The 22,278-nt window shown below is 40.3% G+C and overlaps 1 protein-coding gene across 1 annotated transcript in view; it reads left to right on the top strand.

The window, feature by feature from the left end:
• Positions 1 to 22,278, top strand: part of SLC10A7 (solute carrier family 10 member 7) — a 261,224-nt gene that overhangs the window by 217,784 nt on the left and 21,162 nt on the right. Inside the window, exon 10 of the mRNA XM_059923937.1 lies at positions 4,177 to 4,250. Coding sequence (XP_059779920.1) covers positions 4,177 to 4,250 — 74 coding nt within the window. The remainder of the gene's footprint in view (positions 1 to 4,176; positions 4,251 to 22,278) is intronic.

Genomic DNA, 22,278 nt, shown 5'->3' with positions numbered 1-22,278 from the left:
TTAGACGGGACTATCTCAGAGGACCTTTTCTGCTCCACATTCTGTAATTCTGCTAGTAAAACCTTCTGACATGTTTTCCTTTGTGGGTACTCAAAGGAAGGCAAAATAAATATTATGTGGAAAACACTGAATGAAAGCTTTGCGAGAGAATAAAAAGACCAGTTGGGAAGAAAAGGAAATAAACATCTCGAGGGAAGCCAAAGTAATCAAAAGAATTATAAAAACAAGATAAAAAGAAAATCAATATTAAATAGAGATAAGGTAGAGTTTGAAAATAAATAGTAATGCAATTCCTTTCAAGAATGTGAGCAGACACAATAGAGATGATAATCACAGAAAATAATTATAGTCATTACCACTTAATATAATGTGCAGGTTGCTTTGTTTTTCTGTGTGTTGTCATGACTTTTCACCATTTAACCACCCCTGATCAGAGCATGGGTGAGGGAGGGTTAGTTACCGGGATAGCTGCTGTCATCCACTAAATTGTGTGGTGATTTTGGTTATGGTTTTGAGTTTTTATAATGCTCTTCTCAGAAGGCAAACTTGTCTTCACAATTTGGGGCAGCCTCCTTATTAGCTGTGTGGCTTGAGGCAACTGTGCTTCAAGATCCTTTTTCGGAAAAAACAAGACAAAAATACTGTTACCGTATAAGGCTGTTCTATGAAGAAAGAAGAACTGGATGCAAAGTGCTTAGAAAAGTGCTCAGTAAATGTTGACTGCAAATCAACTATACTTCAATTAAAATATATATATATATATATATATATATGATAGAAAAAAATTTTTTTAATGTTTACTGCTGTGGTTACTCACCATCCTCTTCCTCCTCCTCCTCATCTTGGATGGAAGGTTAAGTGAGCACGTGCTCTGCTGGCTTCTCCAAGATCTGTGATGTGGAACAGTCTGTTACTGTAGACATAGAGTATAAGTCAGCCCTATTTAGGTGGAATATTGTTTTTAACCTCAAACATTCCATCTTTACGTCCTGATTCTCTCTCCCCACTGAAGGGCTTTGTGTCAGTAGGACCTTAGGGCAGTGTTCCAACCCACACAGGCCAGATACCTCCCCGTGTGGGCTTACCTTCGGTCTCCTTACCCCGGAGCTGAGGACAAGTAGGCATATCTTGCAAACATCCTCTTTAGCCACACTGGAAATACTGCTCCAACATGGCAGCCAGCGCCAGATTAAATCAGAGCTTTCTTGGCCAGAGAGATCTAGACACATTAGAAATGGGTCAAGCAGAACAGCGTTCACCAAAGAAGAAGTGTATTGCCGGACTCCCTTGGAAGAAAACCAAACTGCGTAAATCCAGATGCAGCAACAACTGGTTACAAACAAGGGCAGCCGAAGACCTCAAAGGCCTTTGCAGCGTTATTGACACCAGAGCATTGCTGGAGAAAGACCCCAGACTAGGCCAGCTGGCTCTGCCACGTGTTCCACAGTCACAGCTGGGCGTTCATTTCTGGAGACATTTTTTAATCATTGTGAATTGACCGTAGGTCATATTCCCCAATCTGCTTATGTCAAGTTTTTCTCATTTCTTAGGTTCTCAGGCCTCAGTATTCCCTCAGACTTCTCTGTAGACGAATGAAGTGCCTCACGCTTTGCACAGAAAGTAAACTCTGATGTAAATTACCTCCACTTCCTTATTCTCTACCTGAAAAATTTCTGTATTTTGCACTCACCTTGTCTTCTTTTGCTTACAGCTCACAGACTCTCAGACTGTAGGATACTCTCCTCTCCGGCTAATCTCAGTCTCATCCTCTCAGGCCCCTTTGAGGACGTGGTCTCGTCCATTATTTCTACCTGCTGTATCATCACTTTCTATGTATAAACAGGTTCGTCTCCATGGCCCTTTTCTTCTCTTCACCAGATTTCTTGAAAACACAGCCCTCTTCACTACTGCAAATTCAGTAAACTTAAACCTCAACTCCTGGGTCTCCTGCCCAGACCCTACTGGGCTTCCTCTTCCATTCCTTATTTCCATTAATGCTTTGATACTTCTCTCAAAGTTTCTAATTTCTCTTCAATCTCTCTTCTTCTCTCAAGGCAACAATAACAATAAAAGTGTAAACTAGCATTTTTAAACACTTGCTATGTGCCCAGCTCTTAACAGACATTGGCATTTATCCTCACAATGACCCCAAGAGGCAGACAGTATTATCCCCATTTTATATCTAAGCAAAAGGATGGTCTGGATTTAAATTCCAGTGTGTTTCCCGCACTGCCTGTGCTCTTAAGCTGTTGGGAGGGAATATTTCGTAGAAGTGACCAGTTGACAAGTTCTTTTAATTCTGTCTTCGTGTCCCTTACCACCAGCTCCTGTACTCACTGTGATTCTTCAGGCCCTCATAGCTTTCTGCTCCCTGCCTGGGCTCATCAACTTCAGCCTTATACTGGGCTGTGTGACTACTCTTCCTTAAGAACGGGTCTGACCATGCCATTCTACTGTCCCGTGTCCTTCAGTAGTTCCCCTTATCCTATCTTATGGAGTCCACGCTCCTGGACGTGAGCGAGTGTCCCTGCACACAAGTCAGCCCGGAGAGTCTGCGCTTTGCCAACTGCCTCCTGCACTTGCATGCTTCCGTTCTGCTCTCCCTGACCGAAAATCCACATCCGCGCATGTCTAAACCTGTTCTTTAAAGCCTAGCTCAATTGTAATTTCCTCCAAGAAGTTCTCTACAGGCTTCATCATCATCCCCCACCCCCCTGCCAAGCTTGAGATCATCCTCTCGAGACACTCTCTCTCTCTCTCTTTCTTTCTTTCTCTCTCTCTCTCTCTCTCTCTCTCTGTCTCCCTCCCTCCTTCTCTTTCAACTGAGGTGAGACACCAAAAATTCAGTTTGGAAAGATGTTATTTAAAAAAAAAAAAAAAAACGGCTGCAGGTAAGACTGGTTAGGAAGCATGAGCTTACATGATTTTTCAAAGGAGAGGAGACTACAGGGCAATTGAAATATTCTCTTAACATATGTACAGAGGAGCAGGTGGTGGAGGAGAGGGTCCTGCCCCCCTCCGGTGAGTACATAACAAAGAAACAGGGTGTGGGATCTGTTGAGGGAAGCTTTTTCTCCCAGTGAAAGTTGTGGATAAGGATGAGGTTACTAAGGGAAATGGTGGGGTCTCTTTCTTTAGAGATCCTTGACAATTGGATAGATTGTTACATCTACAACTATATACATGCAGTCGGGTTCTAGGACATTTTTCCGTTTGCTAGCTCTCTTGTCTGTGTTCAGGGTGGGAATGAACAGACTCACTGTATCTTCAAACACTGATCCTGCAGGAAGGAATAGTTTCTAACATATTAAGCATGCAATAATAATAGTTACATTTCTAACCCTTTCGGTTCCTGGTTCCCTAAATCTTTATGATCTAAAATAGGAAATCTGATTATGATATTCACCAGTACTGATCCCCATAACATTTAATGGATTTTGACTACGCAAGATTTTTTTTATCCTTAACATATTATATAACAATAAAACAATAGCAGTTAAGCGCAGGCACAGGAGCCAGACTTGATTTAAATCCTGGCTCTGTCACTTCCTAGCTATGGGGTCCTGGGCAGGTTACACAACTCCCGTGTGCCTCGGTTTTCTCATCTGTAAATAATGATATTGTATTGCCTACCTGATAGGGTTTTTGTCTTTATATGCAAAGACCTTAAGGGAATACCTGATACACAGTAACGGATAAAAATTGGTAATTTATTATTTTTACTAAAACATATGATGTTAAACCTTTGTTCATACTGTGTCTTTCTCAAAGGTGTTGTTTGCTGCCAAAGGGATGTGTTGCTCCTTGAGGGAAGCCTTTTTGAGATACATTAACTCTTTCAAGCCACTGGGTTAAAATCAAGTGATTGCCTAGTGACTGAGCTAACTTTCCTTGCTGCGTGATTTTTATAAAGTCTTGTGCCACAAGCTGATTACATATGTGATTTTAGAAGACCTCCACCACACATTTTTAAGACTGTCTCCTTTTCATGGATAAATGACTCAGAAGTTATTCTCTAAAAAGAAATTTGGACATTTCTGTACATTTGGGTATAGAATTACTTCTGTCACCAGGACTGATCAAAGGGATGTTAGCACAAAGGTAGGTACTACATTTGATTGAGGATGTATTAAATATGCTTTTTATTTGTAAAACACTTTTTTCTTTTGCCACTAGGAATAATTCAGGTTTCACACCAGCAGACACTGTGGCTGTCATGTTCTGTTCTACACACAAATCCCTCACATTGGGTAAGTGACCCACAGACTTAAAAACCAACTTAATATTACCCTCAGATAATTGCATCTTATGATTTTGAAATTCAAACAACTCTTCAAATTAAATGGAATGGGGGTATTTTCCACTCTGTGACCTAAAGAACAATAGCGAAGTGAGGATGGGTCATAGCTTTGAAATACCATCATTGGATTGAACCCATTTTTGAGGGCCTAAATTTAATAGTGTAGGATTTAGCTTTATTTGTAATCATGTTTTCGATTCTCATCGAAGATTTTCAATGTAGAATGTTCACGTTAAAAGTCTGGGGGTGTGTAGTTGGGGGCGGGGGGTGCAGTGAGCACAAACTTGGCTTTGGAAGGCTCTAGAGTGACCCCTGGAAAATGTCACCGTATGTTTTCTGGAAGCTTGGAGCAAGGTGGAAATAATGTTATTGCTCTCGTTTGATATTGACATTAGTTTGAAGTTCGTTTCAGAATGTTATTTCTATAAAGAAACACAACATAGTTATCATTAACTCAATCTGATCAGAACCTAAAATGAAATAAGTACGTATTTAATGGACAAAAATAGATCAAGAAAAGTGCTATTTTCTACTTAGCTTTATCCAGTTTAATGACATTATCCCAATAACCTGTCCAGACATCTGGAATCCATGTTTTTAGTCATTAAAAGTCATTAAGTAATGAGAAACTTTATTGAAATATACATCATTAACAAACTCCTTGCGGTAGTAGGCACATTGTGGTAAAACTAGTTTTAAAACTTCCATTACATTTTGACGTGCGACTGGCTAAAGAGAATGACGTTGCTGTAAGTCTGCTCGTGTTAAAGTTCAGTCTGTAAACTAGGAAACAAAGAGATTCCATAATGGTTTTACTAGCCCCAAACATATTTGTCTGATAGAATTATTTTCAGTCTTGCAAAGTTTGGGAAATGATTTAGAAGTTGGACATACTCTTAAAGAAGCAATTGCTATCTAGGGGTTCAGCTTATTTGAAGAAATTATATATATATACTGTCTGTCCCTATGTTGCATTATGACTGTTAGGTTTTCTTTATAATCATCACCAAATAGAAGTTGAAAGAGCTTTTTGGAAGCCACATTCCAGTCCTGATTTTGTGATCCTGGACAAATCCCTTAAGCTCCCTGAACCTTAGCTTTCTCACTTTGTAAGCCATTTTCTTACTTTTTCTTAATTCTTAAGGCTGCTGGAAAGATTAAAGATAAAATTTGGTTAAGTACCCAGCACAGGACTTGTACCTAATACAAGTCAGTACATGACAGAATGTGTTCAGTAATTGTGCTGTATGTAGATTGCTGTGGACGCAATGAGAGTGCCCACCTAGAGAGCTCGGTGTGCTGCCTGGCACATAACACATACCCTTAAAGCAGCAGCTGTTATTAGTTATTATTAACTGTATTGGTTATGACGGGTATTACCATTCCCAGGGTTCCGGTCCCCTGACCCCGGTCCTGCAGATGTTCATGTAACAGGTGTGGTTTAACTGTTGGCCTCAAAGAAATCATCTCGCCCTTCTTCCTTCATGTGGTCGTTGTGATGTGATGCCCGGTGCTCCAGGTCTGCTGAAAAGGAAGGGGCTGTTACAAAGGTAGGGAGGCCAGAGGCGGATGCTGCCAGGCCCCTCAGAGGTCACGAGTCAGGGATCAAATGAGCCTGTGTCGTTAGAGCAGATGCTGAGTCCTGGCTGCACCACGTATGCTTCCGCATTTCTGCAGTGGCCTTTCAGACCTGCCCCACCCCTAGGATTTGCTTTTGTCAGGACAACCAAAATGGGTTGTGTTTGTTTCTCCATGATTTTCTCCTGTGCTTGGAGCTGGTGGTGGTGAACAAAGCTCTACCCGAGAAGCATATTGCACCGTGATCAGTATTCTTTTCTTTTCTGTAAGCAGAATACCTACCCATCCTATCTTTTTTTTTTTCTTTTCATTTTTTTAATCTCAAAGCCATATCCTTCTGTCCTTGATGCTTTCTAATTTTCAGGCAAACAGGTGCTCTGAACGTCAATCAAAAGTAGCTGTTGTGCTAAAAATGTTTGGGTTAACTTGGACTTCTGCTTTTGCACTTTGCTTTTGCAATGTCCTCCCATGAAATAGATACTTGGGTCCTCCAATAAGATACTAATGTGGTATCTAAGTAACCATCGTAGTGTAAATCCTTAGTTATTTCCATAACATGGTAGACCTATGCTTTCCTGGAATTGCAAGACCTAAATACTCATCCTGACTCTTCCACTGAGACATCCCCAGGCCTCAGTTTCCGTAGCTCTTAGATTAGGGAATTTTACTTCCAGCTAGGCTATTCTATCATGCCTGGATTAGACCCGGCTTCCTGCCTGCAATCTCCTAGGTAGCATTTATAAAGGTGACCTCTTTGCTGCTTCCTTATCTCAGTGAGATGGCACGAATCACTCTTGTCCCAGGAGCACCCTTATTTCTACATACAGCAAGGGGTGTTTGGGTCCTGTTGCTTGAATGGACTTGTTAAGCCCTATAAATTTAGTGTATCAGTTTTCATAAGATCCAATGCATGTTTCTCTCTACTGGTGACCTGACATCTCTGGTACAGAGCATATGCCTGGCAGTGACCTGAGCTACAGGCCGATAATTATCCTAATGGAACTTCTCATCTGCATAGCAATGAAAGAACATCACAGTAAGTGTGAAGAATTCATATTCCAGAAAGCAGGGGGCAAATTTCAGGTAATATCACTCAGAGTTATACTTTCTCTTACTTCTCACCAAGATGAAATACAGCAGATTAAAATGCATCTATTTGGCATGTAGAAAATATATCTATCCCTTTTGTCATCACTGTCAAAATATTTCTTCTAGTGATTTTAAACACACACACACACACACACATAACATCTCAAAAAGAATACATTAAGAAAACCCTATGAAATAACATGTTTTATTATTATATCCAGTATTTGTAAGAATAAATTATTGCAGGCCCGGTGGTACCCAGGTAACCAATGAACCAAAGATGAAAACTCTGGCTTTGAGAAGGCTTCTGAATAGTCCCTTGTACATACACTTGAAATTTATTTTATTGTTCTTGCTTTTGCCCTGTCTCAATCTCTTCAATGTACTTGCCTCTACACACATGCTGAATTTGATTCATTGCTTTTATTAGTGCATTTGCCATTGATTGATTAGTTCTTCGTATTAGTACTTTTTCTACTGATTGATTGCAGATGAAGTGACTATTTGACCTTTAATTATGAGGCTTCCTATTGAAAATGACATTGAGCTATGGCTTCACATAATCCATCTGGAAAGCCTGACATGATGCCATTCCCTGGAGTTCGTTCAGGAAGAAAGAGGAGGCCTGGAGGAAGTGCAGAGCTTTCACTGTGCTTCATCTGAAACAATACTACAGGGCTTGTTTGCTGCTCTCCTGTAGTTGCACCTCAGGGTTGGAGATAATTATATTTTGTCAAGACAGCATCACTGGCTATGGGTTGCTCCAAAAGCCATGAACTCTCCCAAATTATTTTCTAGTTTGATGATGATTTTTGTATAATGATGAGAAGATATTTTACATAGCAGAGGTGGGAGAACAGCTTGCACCCTAGTTACCAATGGTTCAGTGCTCACTCAGTCAATAGAGCTCATCACAAAAGAAATTCGATCTGAGGGACCCTGTGGAATTAGTATTTTACTTTTATTTTATTTATCTTTTTCTCTTGAGTGTTCAAATCACTTTGGTATCTAGAGTTCTAATATATATAGAAAGCTTTCTCACTATTCCTAGAAAGAGAATGTTTAAGGATGTTTGAGATCCTTAAGTTGAGCATATGTTTATATTAGTTTTTCATGTTTCCAAATGGCAAAATGAAAGCATATACTCCTAGAGCATGTCAACTGACAATTGGCAATCAATTGTAAGACCAGTTGTTTGTTTCCAAAAGCTTTTCTGAATTGAAAGAATGCTCTTTAAGTTTTAAATAGAGTGTCGTGATCAATGTGTATTAAAAGTCCACTATGGGTCTTACCATTTATAGACATTTGTGTACAAAGACCAATCAAGGCATCTGTTCCTCACACTGAACTTCATTATGAGTCTACGCTTGCAGTTACACAGCTGAGCTGTGATAAGAAACTATGCATTAAGCAAAAAGAATATAGCTTTTTGGTAGACATAGAATTCTGGAAAGAGTGGAAAGAATACGTACCTGATTCTAGTTGGGATTGAAGTTGCAGTTCTCTCACCAAAAGCTGAACAAATCACTTAACTGCTATCAGCCTCAATTTCCAAATCTGTAAAATGAGAAGATGGGCAAGATGATACTTGAGATTCCTTCCAGCTTTAAGTTCCTATGAGTCTTGTGCTCAGTGACTGATATTACCACCATTCTATAAGATAACAGTTTCCCTGCTATGTGTGAAAAGGAAAAGAGTTCTTGAAAGGAACAGCTATGTAAATAATGTTACAATATTACAAGAAAGGAAATATGACTGTTACATCTTCCTAAAGAGGCTAAAAATTGTCTTCATACTCTCCAAAGAGTTTCATAGGAGACACAAACTCTGAAAAGGATCTCGTTTTCAATTTTACTTGGAAGCTTTTCAAGAGTGCTAAAGGATTACCCTGCAGCTTGGGCTGAAAAGATCATTTAATAACATCTGGGTTACTTTCTCCAGAGGAAATGGAATTGAAATAGGAAAGTTTGCATTTCTGTTTTTCTTTCCCCCTAAAGCTTCTCTGCAATTCTATTTGGCACATAAAGACTATTATCTTGATGAAACTGCCCTACAATTGGGAAGCACTTTTTTAAAGCCTTTAACCCATTAACTCGTGTTACTTAAATAACCTTGAATATTAGCAAATCAGTAATTATTATCTTATTTTTCATACAAAGAAGTGAAGCGTAGAAAAAATTCTAAAAATTTATGCCAGGGCATATAACTAACAGAGACTAGATTCCAGGTCTCCTAACTTCCACAACTGCATTGGACGATAGGATGTGAAAGCTCTTTGAAGACCCAAAAGTGCTAGACTGATTCTGAGTATTCTAAGTGTACACTCTCAGTGTGGGTTTGAATCATTTTATTGATGGTTTAAAAAAGAAAATTACTTCTGATTACATTGCTAGTTATAAGACAGTTTAAAAATCTTCGGTATCCGTAATTGTGGCCATATGTATATATTCCTTATGGCCCATCATAAACTGGCACACAGTCCTTATATTTTCTTTATTAACAAAAGGTTATATTGTAGTTACAGTTGTGTCTTGATGAGCCAGCCCTTACCTTTCGGGGGCATCAGTGTCTGCACCCTGTTCTTGCAAACTGAGTACCACAGTGCTGCTTAACAATAAACGATCAAAGTAGAAATCGAAGTCCTGGGTAAAGACGGAAAATAGAAGTTCATCTCTGAGGCATAAGCGTAAATATATTTTTTTGTCCTGCAGTTTGCTCTTGGCGTTTCAGTTCTGTAAGGAAAGACAGTATAGGGTCCTCTACCACCTGACGGATTTTTTTTTTTTTTAATTGAAGTATAGTTGATTTACAATGTTGTGTTAGTTTCAGGTGTACAGCAAAGTGATTTAATATATATACATATATCCTTTTTCAGATTCTTTTCCATTATAGGTTATTACAAGATACTGAATATAGTTCCCTGTGCTATATAGTAGATCCTTGTTGTTTATCTATTTTATGTATAGTAGTGTGTTTCTGTTAATTCCATACTCCTAATTTATCCTTTCCTCCCCCACTTCCCCTTTGGTAGCCATAAGATTGTTTTCTATGTCTGGGTGTCTGTTTCTGTTTTGTAAACAAGTTCATTTATATCATATTTTAGATTCCACATATAAGTGATATCATATGGTATTTGTCTTTCTCTGTCTGACTTACTTCACTTAGTATGATAATCTCCAGGGTCATCCATGTTGCTGCACATGACATTATTTCATTCTTTTTTATGGCTGAGTAATATTCCATTGTGTGTGTGTGTGTGTGTGTATATATATATATATACATCTTCTTTATCCATTCATCTGGCATCTGACAGAGTCTTAAAGATGCCACTGAAATTAAAGGCCCATTAGGATTTACCACCATAGTGAAAACAAGTTGGGTAGTGTCTGTCCTTTTGTACTGTTTTCTGATCCACATAAAGAAAGAGAGAGATGCAAGTTCTCAAACAAAGTGATACACTTATGTTTGGAGCTTTGCAGATTATTTTGGTTTGAATTTTTGATTCTGAATTTGGTGTCTGAACTTCATTACTAGCATATCCAGCCTTCGTAATAAAAATTTAGAAAGTCCCCAGGTTCCGCGTAAGTATCAAATAAAAGATATTAAAACCTCTTTGGGGATTCCCTAGCCTGATGCTCAGGTACCATTCTTCTTAACGATACCGCAGGAGATGTTCGCAGTGTGCAGTGTTCACCAGGACCAATGCCCTGATACTCTCACATTTCTGCTCCTTCTCCATGTTTCCTGTGCCGGGGACTGTCAGACATTTTTAACCACAACCTGTAGTTAGAAATATATTTTACAGTGTGATCCAGAAAACATTTGCATGTGTGTAAAAGTTTGACAAAACAACATTCACTCTCACTTCCCATGATACATTCCATCTTCTAGCCAAGTGCTAGATCAAAACCCATTACATTGATTTGGCAACTCATTAATGGGTCATGATCCAAGGTCTGAAAAATACTACTTCACATCTTGCTTGATGAAATTTTACCCCCTTTCTCAAATAGTTACCATATAGGCTTTGGCTACTGCTGTCCCTTTTTCACGGAACTTTAACCCAAATTTCTGATACCATGTAGGAAACAGAGCTAATTTAAGACTTGGAATAATTCTTGATTTGCAGTCAGATCACCTCCATTTAGATTTTATTAATCCAGCTTATATAACAGAGTTTCTATACCTTTTGTTGATTTATTTTTTAAATTGTTTCTCTATTCAACATGTTTTCAATTAGTAACAATAATAATAACAATGGAGATTAATTGGGTACTTAATAGGCTACATGCGTGTTACAAGAAGTAATTTACTTGAAAATATTTTATGCTGATGGTTAGTGTAGACTTTGGCGCCCAGGACAGCCCACTACTCTCATGGAAAATTCTCACTGGAGTGTTCAGCTATTATTTTATCAAAAAGAAAGTACTCCAGAGGCAGCTACAACGGATGCTTTTGTTATCTATATCTCTATCAACCAGAGACTTTACTAATTAGCATAATGAATTCAGAAATAGGTTTTTATTGATGAAATTACTGACTTGTTGCCTTGCATGATAAATGTAATAAATGGACCCTCACTGATATGTAGCCTGCCTTAAAACTTTAGAGACACACTTCCTACTTGCTAGAAGAATCTAGCAAATCCCTTATCCTGAATGTGAAGTCCCCAGGGCTGTGCTGAAGGCCTGATCCCTACCAGTTCGTGCTCAGCCTCTGTCCGTAGGCCCTGTAGTCGCCTGAGGCTGACCGTAAGGGTTACTGAATCCTGCTTTGAGAGACCCTCTCGTGCAAGGTGCTAGTGACAGCACTGGAAAGGTCAGAGCTGGGACTTTAGTTGACACTTTTACTGCTAATATGTGTTAACCTAAAAATACCTGTACCTGTGGCAGCTTGCTTTCATTCAAAGCTGCTGGCAAGGTGGTGGGAGTGGAGAGTACAGGTAATTTTCACCTACCCTTCAAATGTCTTCAGCCGCTGTACTCTATCTGCTGGAAGAATCTGGAGCTTATGCATGACCAGCCTGGTGCAGGTCACATTCCAACAGTCCTTTCCATGCACCAGCTCACATCACTACCACAGTCACCCCCCCCAAGAGAGGTGAGGTCCAGAGTGATAAACAACTTGCCCAAGTCACATGACCCCAAATGGCAAAGCCAGAAGTCAAGCCAGGTCTGACTCTTAGCCACTGTGCCGAGCTGTAATGAGAGTTCTGGGGAAGGTCCTATGCTGTGAAACCCAGGCTCCTGTATCAGCCCTTGGTTGCTAACATGAGAAGTCTAGGCTAGATGATCTCTGGGATCCTTCTAGTTCTAACATTCAATAATTTTCTGATTTTGAAAGACTTAAGTGTTAGCTTTAGAATCTTGAGTCATTCAGAGGGACAGCATAAGATCAGCATTTCTCAAAGGGTGGCCCTTAAAAATATAGCAAATTGCTTCCAAAAAAAAAAACATTACGGGGCCTCATCTGAGGCCTACTGATTCAGAATTTTTAAGAATAAGACCCTGGAGCCTGATTGTAACACATCGCAAAAAAAGGGTATTATGCACGCAAAAGTGTAAGAGCCACCATATCATATACGTCCATAATCACCTCTCAGCTTCCAGAGAAACTAGCTCACCCACCCAGGTTCTTAGGCGAGCATTTGACCTAGCAGAGCATTCGGTCAAACTTTGTGTAGGTGCTTAGTGATGATAGTGGGAACCAGTTTGCACCAACCAAGGTTGTTGATTTTCTGTTTTTTGTGTTTTTTTTAACTTTAGCCTGGCCATGGTGTGCCCTACATTCAGATACTTTTTTATCTCATCATTAGCCAAAATGAGATGCTTAGGACATAGAGGCTTATGACACACCACTAAGTACTATAAAAAGATAAACAACAAACATTTTTTTTAAAGAGTCAGTAGGCCTGGACCCTGATTTCTAGGAATCACTCACTTCATTCCATGGCCTCATGGTCATGTCTAGGAAGGATAAAAACCTGTACTGATTTTTCTATTCTGTAGCTGGGGTTCCCATATTTCTGCCTTCAGATGTTCTCTTGAGTCCCCTTTCTACCAGTCTGGTTAAACCACTGTGCTTGGATGTGGAAGTGTGCCAGTATTTCACTCCAAAAGAGGGGGCCTTCTTCCTTTAAAACTGTGTCTTCCTGGCAAGCTGATGGTCAAATTTAAGCCTATTTAAAAACAATTTCAGAATGCCTTACTATTTGAAAGTTATCCTTTTAAAAAACCCATTATGAAAGGAAATATATATGATTTTCCCCAAAAGTCTCACAGTGTAATTGATACTGTAGAAAGATTTAAAAAAAAAAAACACACAAAATAGAATCATGGGGCTTCCCTGGTGGCGCAGTGGTTGAGAATCTGCCTGCTAATGCAGGGGACACGGGTTCGTGCCCTGGTCTGGGAAGATCCCACATGCCGCGGAGCAACTAGGCCCATGAGCCACAACTACTGAGCCTGTGCGTCTGGAGCCTGTGCTCCGCAACAAGAGAGGCCGCGATAGTGAGAGGCCCGCACACCGCGATGAAGAGTGGCCCCCGCTTGCCACAACTAGAGAGAAAGCCCTCGCACAGAAACGAAGACCCAACACAGCCAAAAATAAGTAAATAAAAATAAATTAAAAAAAAAAAAAAAAAAAGTTAGTTTAAAAAAAAAAAAAAAATAGAATCATGCTTTCCAGAAGTCAGTGCTCCAAAAGGGACAGCAGGCCAGATAGAATCATAAGCACTTATCAAGAAGTTGTAAACAGGGCTTCCCTGGTGGCGCAGTGGTTGAGAATCTGCCTGCCAATTCAGGGGACACGGGTTCGAGCCCTGGTCTGGGAAGATCCCACATGCCACGGAGCAACTGGGCCCGTGAGCCACAACTACTGAGCCTGCGCATCTGGAGCCTGTGCTCCGCAACAAGAGAGACCGCGATAGTGAGAGGCCCGCGCACCGCGATGAAGAGTGGCCCCCGCTTGCCGCAACTAGAGAAAGCCCTCGCACAGAAGCGAAGACCCAATTAATTTGAGCAGATGTGGAAACCGAGGGTATTCGGGTCAGGTCACCCGATCACGTAGCTGGTGGGTAGCACTGTCAGTATTGAAAACCAGGTCTCTGACATCAAAGCCCAGGTCCTTTCCATCACACCTCTGAGTCCTCTAGGAATAGCTCCAGGGGTGTGTCGTCTGCTGCTCTCTCGGTCTCAGGACTGGAGCAGGAACAAGAGCGGCCAAGGCTTACATGCGGCAGCTTCACTGCAGCCGAGCTCGACTCGCCGTTGTTACCCTACAGCTCAATGGCAAGGAGACAAAAAATCCCACATATTATACAGCGGCCCCTCAAACTATACACCGAATCCTTATCCCTGTGTGTCTCTTAATGTCAGTTAGTGGTGGAAGCTTTTAATTCCGCAGTTTCATATTTCTTTCAAAATAAAAACCACCGTGTCATAGTTAGAAGGAGCTCCAAAGAGATTCATTTTACATGTTAATAATCAACTCACATGCCCGAGGCCATATGCACTCTGTGCTTCTGAAAACAGGAAGTGAGGGGACCACATTCCGTTGTCCTGGAGCTTGTCCTTTCTGAGGAGGCCTTTGCCACATCCAGGAGGGCCGACCACAGCCCGTTTCCCAGGGCTCTCTGTTCATCGCTGCACCTGCTGTCAGTTGCGGAGGGGATTGTTTATTATTATTAATATTTAGAAAGGTTGCCTCTAGCGGTACTAAAATGTGCATCACAGAACAACAGTTGTTTACTGTGTTTGAAGTGAAGGATCTCACCCAGGAGAGCTCCTTCACTTGAAGTTTCTCTCTCTCCATCTCTACTTGCCAACAGAGATTGATGAATAACAATTATTGTTTCAGAGTTGCATCTCTCACATTATTTATTTGGTCATAACTCTTCCCAGAAATTCCCTTAATTGAACCAGACACTATAAACCAGTTTGCATGGATTTGATGACAGCCAGCTCCATGCTTCTTTACAATAAAGAATAAAGGACTCCACGGCTGCAGAATGAGGTGACACCCACTGCCTCCTTGTCCCCATCTATAGACCTATCCAAACAATTCCAGCCAGATATTAAAGTTAGCTGCCCACTTTTTAAAGCCATGGGGGACGCAGTAGGTTTTTGACAAATTACCCTGGAGGCAGGAGGAGATATAAAATTGGACATAGGTCTTCCCTGGTGGCACAGTGGTTAATAATCCGCCTGCCAATGCAGGGGACACGGGTTCAAGCCCTGGTCTGGGAAGATCCCACATGCCACGGAGCAACTAAGCCCATGCGCCACAACTACTGAGCCTGTGCTCTAGAGCCCGTGCACCACAACTACTGAAGCCCGTGTGCCTAGAGCCCATGCTCCACAACAAGAGAAGCCACCGCAATGAGAAGCCTGTGCACCGCAACGAAGAGTAGCCCCCGCTCGCCACAACTAGAGAAAGCCCGCCCGCAGCAAGAAAGACCCAACGCGGCCTAAATAAATAAATAAATTTAAAATTGGACATAACTCAAAAGATTCCTGGGCCCCAGGAAGCCAGCTCGTTTGGAATGTCACCTCTCCTGAAGCTGAGCATGCTTATGGTTTTGGAGCAGTGACACTTCCCAGAGCTGCCTTTGCTTCAGGTTTGCTCTACGTACTCGTACCCTACTCTCTGTGCTAGTACTCCTACTGTACTCTAGTACTGCTAGAGCAAGCTTTCTAAATATTAATAATAATGAAAACCAACTCCTCTGCAACTGACAGCGAGTGCAGAAATGTGCAGGAATAAACGGTGCCAATGCAAAGATGCTTTGCCAACGTCATTTGCTCAATTCATGCGTTCATCCAACAAGTGTTTATTTCATGCCTACTGTGCACCAGGCACTGTGCTAGGCCCTAGGGTGGTACAGCAGTGAGCAAAACACGAAAAAGCACTCCCCCTTATCCAGCTTCCTTTCTAGTGGGTCCAACAGACAAACACTCAGACATATTGCACATCAGATGATGGGAAGTGTGTGGAGAAAAAGAAAACCAGAAAGGAGAATAAGGAGTGCCAGAGGGAGGTGGGGACGTTTTAGGCTTAAAGGGGGCTTTGGGTCAAAGACCTGTAGGAAAGAGGGAGCAAGCCACGTGATATATAGAGGAAGGAGGCTCCAACCAGGGGGAACAGCGAGGGCAAAGGACCTGAGGCCACGGTGTGCTCGGCAAGTTGGAGAAAGAGGAAGGCGCCAGTGTTCAGGGAGCAGAAGGGGTGAGAAGAGAGTTCTAGGAGGCGTGGTAAAAGGTCACGGGAGAGGGCCGGTGATACTGTGTGAGACCTTATCGACCCGTTGTGAGGATTTGGCTGCTATGTTGAACAAGGACTGGGCCTGGCTGGGGGGAAGGATGCAGCAGGGAGAAACAGGAAAGCCAGTTAAGAGCCTTTAATCCAGATGAAAGCTGGGGTGGTGTGGTTAAAGGTAATAGTGGAGTGGTGAGAAGCATTGGATCCTGATTGTATTTTGAATGCAGAACTACTGGGATTTGCTGACGAATTGGATTTGTATGTAAAAGAAGGAGGAATTAAAGACGATTCCAAGGCGTTTGGCCTGAGGGGCTAGAAGGATGGAGTTGCCATTTACTAGACTGGACGAGAAACAGATTTTACTGGTGGAAGAGGGATGTGGGGCAGATCAAGAGTTCCATCTTGACTGTGTTAAGTTTGAGATGTCTTTTCAACATCCAGAGAAGAGTTGTCTTATGAGTCTAGAATTCTGGTCTAGGCTGGAATTTTCAGCATATAGATGTTAGTTTAAGCTATCAGGCTCCATGAGATCACTAAAGAATGGGTAGACAGAAGAGAAAAATGCTTCGAGCACTGGGCCCTGAGGCCCTCCAGAGATTAGGGAGGCTACGAAATTACTTTGAGAGTAAAATGATAATGAAATTAGAAATCAGCCAGACATATAGACGTCCAAACTGGCTAGCCTATATTTTTCTCCCATCTCACAAGGTTGAGGTGACGATTGAATAAGAAAGTAGATATAAAACCACTTTGAAACATTAAAAGGAAAAGGGTCTGGCATTCCTATGGCACCTACTACGTGCCAGGCACTGCATCAAGCACATGGGTTGCCTTATTATCTCATTGGATCTTCACAACAGCCCTGCACAATAGCTATTATTGATCCCACTGTCCAAGAAAACTGAGCTTCAGAGAGGTCAAGTAAATCACCCCAGTTTACACAGTGAGGAAAACGGCAAAGCCAACACACAGTGGCCATCTGTCTACCTCCAGAAACCCCCAGAAACCTCTAGAATCCTCTTGCTCTCCCTTATTACCAGACCGAGCTTCTCAGCCCAGCTCACACTGGAATCACCTGAGAGCTATGCAAAACTGTGCCGGGACCCTCCCCATACCTGTTTGCTCAGAATCTCTCAGGATAGACCCAGGTATCACAGTTTTTAAAAGCTGATTCTAATGAGCAGCTGCCGCTGAGAACCACGGCATCGTGCTAATTCCTTTATTTGTGCGCATGCGTGCACCACTGTGTTCCAAAAGGATCCAGGTGGGATTACACCTGCTCATTTGTTAATAAAAACAACCATTTGTGCTGATTTGTGAAAACCACAATTCTCTGTGTTGTGATTAGATATGTTAAACTGTTCGGAGTTTAAAGAAAACCAAGGGGATTAGAAAAACATCGTTATTTACAGAAATGGCTTCCAGGGTTCTCTTATTTTCTTCCTCTGCCTAAAAGTCTTCTGAATGACGTCTTCACTCCCCAATTTTTATATCACTGAAAACAAATGAGGGCAGAAGTAGGTTACCGGGACAACATGTAGCCAAGCTAAACCACAGAAACGTGAGTCAGACTTTTTTTTATTTATTTATTTATTTATTTATTTATTTATTTTAGTTGTGTTGTTTCTATTTTTTTTTTTTTTTTGACTTTTTTAAACATCTTTATTGGAGTATAATTGCTTTACAATGGTGTGTTAGTTTCTGCTTTATAACCAAGTGAATCAGCTATACATATACATATATCCCATATCTCTTCCCTCTTGCATTTCCCTCCCACCCTCCCTATCCCACCCCTCTAGGTGGTCACAAAGCACCGAGCTGATCTCCCTGTGCTATGCGGCTGCTTCCCACTAGCTATCTATTTTACATTTGGTAGTATATATATGTCAATGCTACTCTCTCACTTCGTCCCAGCTTACCCTTCCCCTCCCCATGTCCTCAAGTCCATTCTCTACGTCTGCATCTTTATTCCTCTCCTGCCCTTAGGTTCTTCTTCTTTTTTTTTTTTTTTTTTTTTAGATTCCATATATATGTGTTAGCATACGGTATTTGTTTTTCTCTTTCTGACTTACTTCACTCTGTATGACAGACTCTACGTCCATCCACCTCACTACAAATAACTCAATTTCGTTCCTTTTTATGGCTCAGTAGTATTCCATTGTATATATGTGCCACATCTTCTTTATCCATTCATCTGTCGATGGACACTTAGGTTGCTTCCATGTCCTAGCTATTGTAAATAGTGCTGCAATGAACATTGCGGTACGTGTCTCTTATTGAATTATGGTTTTCTCAGGGTATATGCCCAGTAGTGGGATTGCTGGGTCATCTGGTAGTTCTATTTTTAGTTTTTTAAGGAACCTCCATACTGTTCTCCATAGTGGCTCTATCAATTTACATTCCCACCACCAGTGCAAGAGGGTTCTCTTTTCTCCACATCCTCTACAGCATTTGTTCTTTGTAGATTTTTTGATGATGGCCATTCTGACTGGTGTGAGATGATACCTCATTGTAGTTTTGATTTGCATTTCTCTAATGATTAGTGATGTTGAGCATTCTTTCATGTGTTTGTTGGCAATCTGTATATCTTCTTTGGAGAAATGTCTATTTAGGTCTTCTGCCCATTTTTGGATGGGTTGTTTGTTTTTATGATATTGAGCTGCATGTAAATTTTGGAGATCAATCCTTTGTCAGTTGCTTCATTTGAAAATGTTTTCTCCCATTCTGAGGGTTGTCTTTTCATCTTATGTTTTCCTTTGCTGTACAAAAGCTTTCAAGTTTCATAAGGTCCCATTTGTTTTTTATTTTATCTCCATTTCTCTAGGAAGTGGGTCAAAAAAGGATCTAGCTGTGATTTCTGTCATAGAGTGTTCTGCCTGTGTTTTCCTCTAAGAGTTTTATAGTGTCTGGCCTTACATTTAGGTCTTTAATCCATTTTGAGTTTATTTTTGTGCATGGTGTTAGGGAGTGTTCTAATTTCATCTTTTACGTGTAGCTATCCAGTTTTCCCAGCACTGCTTATTGAAGAGGCTGTCTTTTCTCCATCGTATATTCTTGCCTCCTTTATTAAAAATAAGGTGACCATATGTGTGTGGGTTTACCTCTGGGCTTTCTATCCTGTTCCATTGATCTACATTTCTGTTTTTGTGCCAGTACCATACTGTCTTGATTACTGTAGCTTTGTAGTATAGTCTGAAGTCAGGGAGTCTGATTCCTCTAGCTCTGTTTTTCTTTCTCAAGATTGCTTTGGCTATTTGGGTCTTTTGTGTTTCCATAAAAATTGTGAAATTTTTTGTTCTAGTTCTGTAAAAAATGCCATTGGTAGTTTGATAGGGATTGCACTGAATCTGTAGATTGCTTTGGGTAGTAGAGTCATATTCACAATGTTGATTCTTCCAATCCAAGAACATGCTATATCTCTCCATCTGTTTGTATCATCTTTAATTTCTTTCATCAGTGTCTTATAGTTTTCTGCATACAGGTCTTTTGTCTCCTTAGGTAGGTTTATTCCTAGGTATTTTATTCTTTTTTGTTGCAATGGTAAATGGGAGTATTTCCTTAATTTCTCTTTCAGATTTTTCATAATTAGTGTATAGGAATGCAAGAGATTTCTGTGCATTAATTTTGTATCCTGCTACTTTACCAAATTCATTGATTAGCTCTAGGAGTTTTTGATAGCATCTTTAGGATTCTCTACGTATAGTATCATGTCATCTGCAAACAGTGACAGCTTTACTTCTTCTTATCTGATTTGGATTCCTTTTATTTCTTTTTCTTCTCTGATTGCTGTGGCTAAAACTTCCAAAACTATGTTGAATAATAGTGGTGAGAGTGGACAGCCTTGTCTTATTCCTGATCATAGAGGAAATGGTTTCAGTTTTTCACCATTGAGAACAATGCTGGCTGTAGGTTTGTCATATATGGCCTTTATTATGTTGAGGTAAGTTCCCTCTATGCCCACTTTCTGGAGGGTTTTTGTCATAAATGGCTGTTGAATTTTGTCAAAAACTTTTTCTGCATCTATTGAGATGATCATATGGTTTTTCTCCTTCAGTTTCTTAATACCGTTTATCACATTGATTGATTTGCATATATTGAAGAATCCTTGCATTCCTGGGATAAAACTCACTTGAGCATACTATATGATCCTTTTAATGTGCTGTTGGATTCTGTTTGCTAGTAATTTGTTGAAGATTTTTGCCTCTATGTTCATCGGTGATATTGGCCTGTGTTTTCTGTCTTCGTGACATCTTTGTCTGGTTTTGGTATCAGGGTGATGGTGGCCTCATAGAATGAGTTTGTGAGTGTTCCTCCCTGTGCTATATTTTGGAAGAGTTTGAGAAGGATAGGTGTTAACTCTTCTCTGAATGTTTTATAGAATTCACCTGTGAAGCCATCTGGTCCTGGACTTTTGTTTGTTGGAAGATTTTTAATCACAGTGTCAATTTCAGTGCTTGTGATTTGTCTGTTTATATTTTCTGTTTCTTCCTGGTTCAGTCTTGGAAGGTTGTGCTTTTCTAAGAATTTGTCCATTTCTTCCAGGTTGTCCATTTTATTGGCATATAATTGCTTGTAGTAATCTCTCATGATCCTTTGTATTTCTGCAGTGTCCATTGTTACTTCTCCTTTTTCATTTCTAACTCCATTGATTTGAGTCTTCTCCCTTTTTTTCTTGATGAGTCTGGCTAATGGTTTATCAAGTTTGTTTATCTTCTCAAAGAACCAGCTTTTAGTTTTATTGATCTTTGCTATTGTTTCCTTCATTTCTTTTTCATTTATTTCTGATCTGATCTTTATGATTTCTTTCCTTCTGCTAACTTTGGGGTTTTTTTTATTCTTCTTTCTCTAATTGCTTTAGGTGTAAGGTTAGGTTGTTTATTTGAGATGTTTGTTCTTTCTTGAGGTAGGATTGTATTGCTATAAACTACCCTCTTGAACTGCTTTTGCTGCATCCCATAGGTTTTGGGTCATCGTGTTTTCATTGTCATTTGTTTCTAGGTATTTTTTGATTTCCTCTTTCTTCAGTGATCTCTTGGATATTTAGTAGTGTACTGTTTAGCCTCTATCTGTTTGTATTTTTTACAGATTTTTTTCCTGTAATTGATATCTAGTCTCATAGCATTGTGGTCGGAAAAGATACTTGATACAATTTCAATTTTCTTAAATTTACCAAGGCTTGATTTGTGACCCAAGATATGATCTATCCTGGAGAATGTTCCATGAGCACTTGAGAAGAAAGTGTATTCTGTTAGTTTGGGATGGAATGTCCTATAAATATCAATTAAGTCCATCTTGTTTAATGTATCATTTAAAGCTTGTGTTTCCTTATTTATTTTCATTTTGGATGATCTGTCCATTGGTGAAAGTGGGGTGTTAGAGTCCCCTACTATGATTGTGCTCCTGTCGATTTCCCCTTTTATGGCTGTTAGCATTTGCCTTATGTATTGAGGTGCTCCTATGTTGGGTGCATAAATATTTATAATTGTTATATCTTCTTCTTGGATTGATCCCTTGATCATTATGTAGTGTCCTTCTTTGTCTCTTATAATAGTCTTTGTTTTAAAGTCTGTTTAGTCTGATATGAGAATTGTTGCTCCAGCTTTCTTTTGATTTCCATTTGCATGGAATATCTTTTTCCATCCCCTCACTTTCAGTCTGTTTGTGTCCCTAGGTCTGAAGTGGGTCTCTTGTAGACAACATATATATGGGTCTTGTTTCTCTATCCATTCAGCCAGTCTATGTCTTTTGGTTGGAGCATTTAATCAATTTACATTTAAGGTAGTTATCGATATGTGTGTTCCTATTACCATTTTCTTAATTGTTTGGGGTTTGTTATTGTAGGTCTTTTCCTTCTGTTGTGTTTCCTGCCTGGAGAAGTTCCTTTAGCATTTTTTGTAAAGCTGGTTTGGTGGTGCTAAGTTCTCTTAGCTTTTGCTTGCTTGTAAAGGTTTTAATTTCTCCATCGAATCTGAATGAGATCCTTGCTGGGTAGAGTAATCTTGGTTGTAGGTTTTTCCCTTTCATCACTTTAAATATGTTCTGCCACTCCCTTC

This window comes from Balaenoptera ricei, chromosome 5, assembly GCF_028023285.1.
Source record: "Balaenoptera ricei isolate mBalRic1 chromosome 5, mBalRic1.hap2, whole genome shotgun sequence".
Lineage (NCBI taxonomy): Eukaryota > Metazoa > Chordata > Mammalia > Artiodactyla > Balaenopteridae > Balaenoptera > Balaenoptera ricei.
Note: the sequence above shows the minus strand (reverse complement) of the source record. Positions and strands in the feature narration are given on the sequence as shown.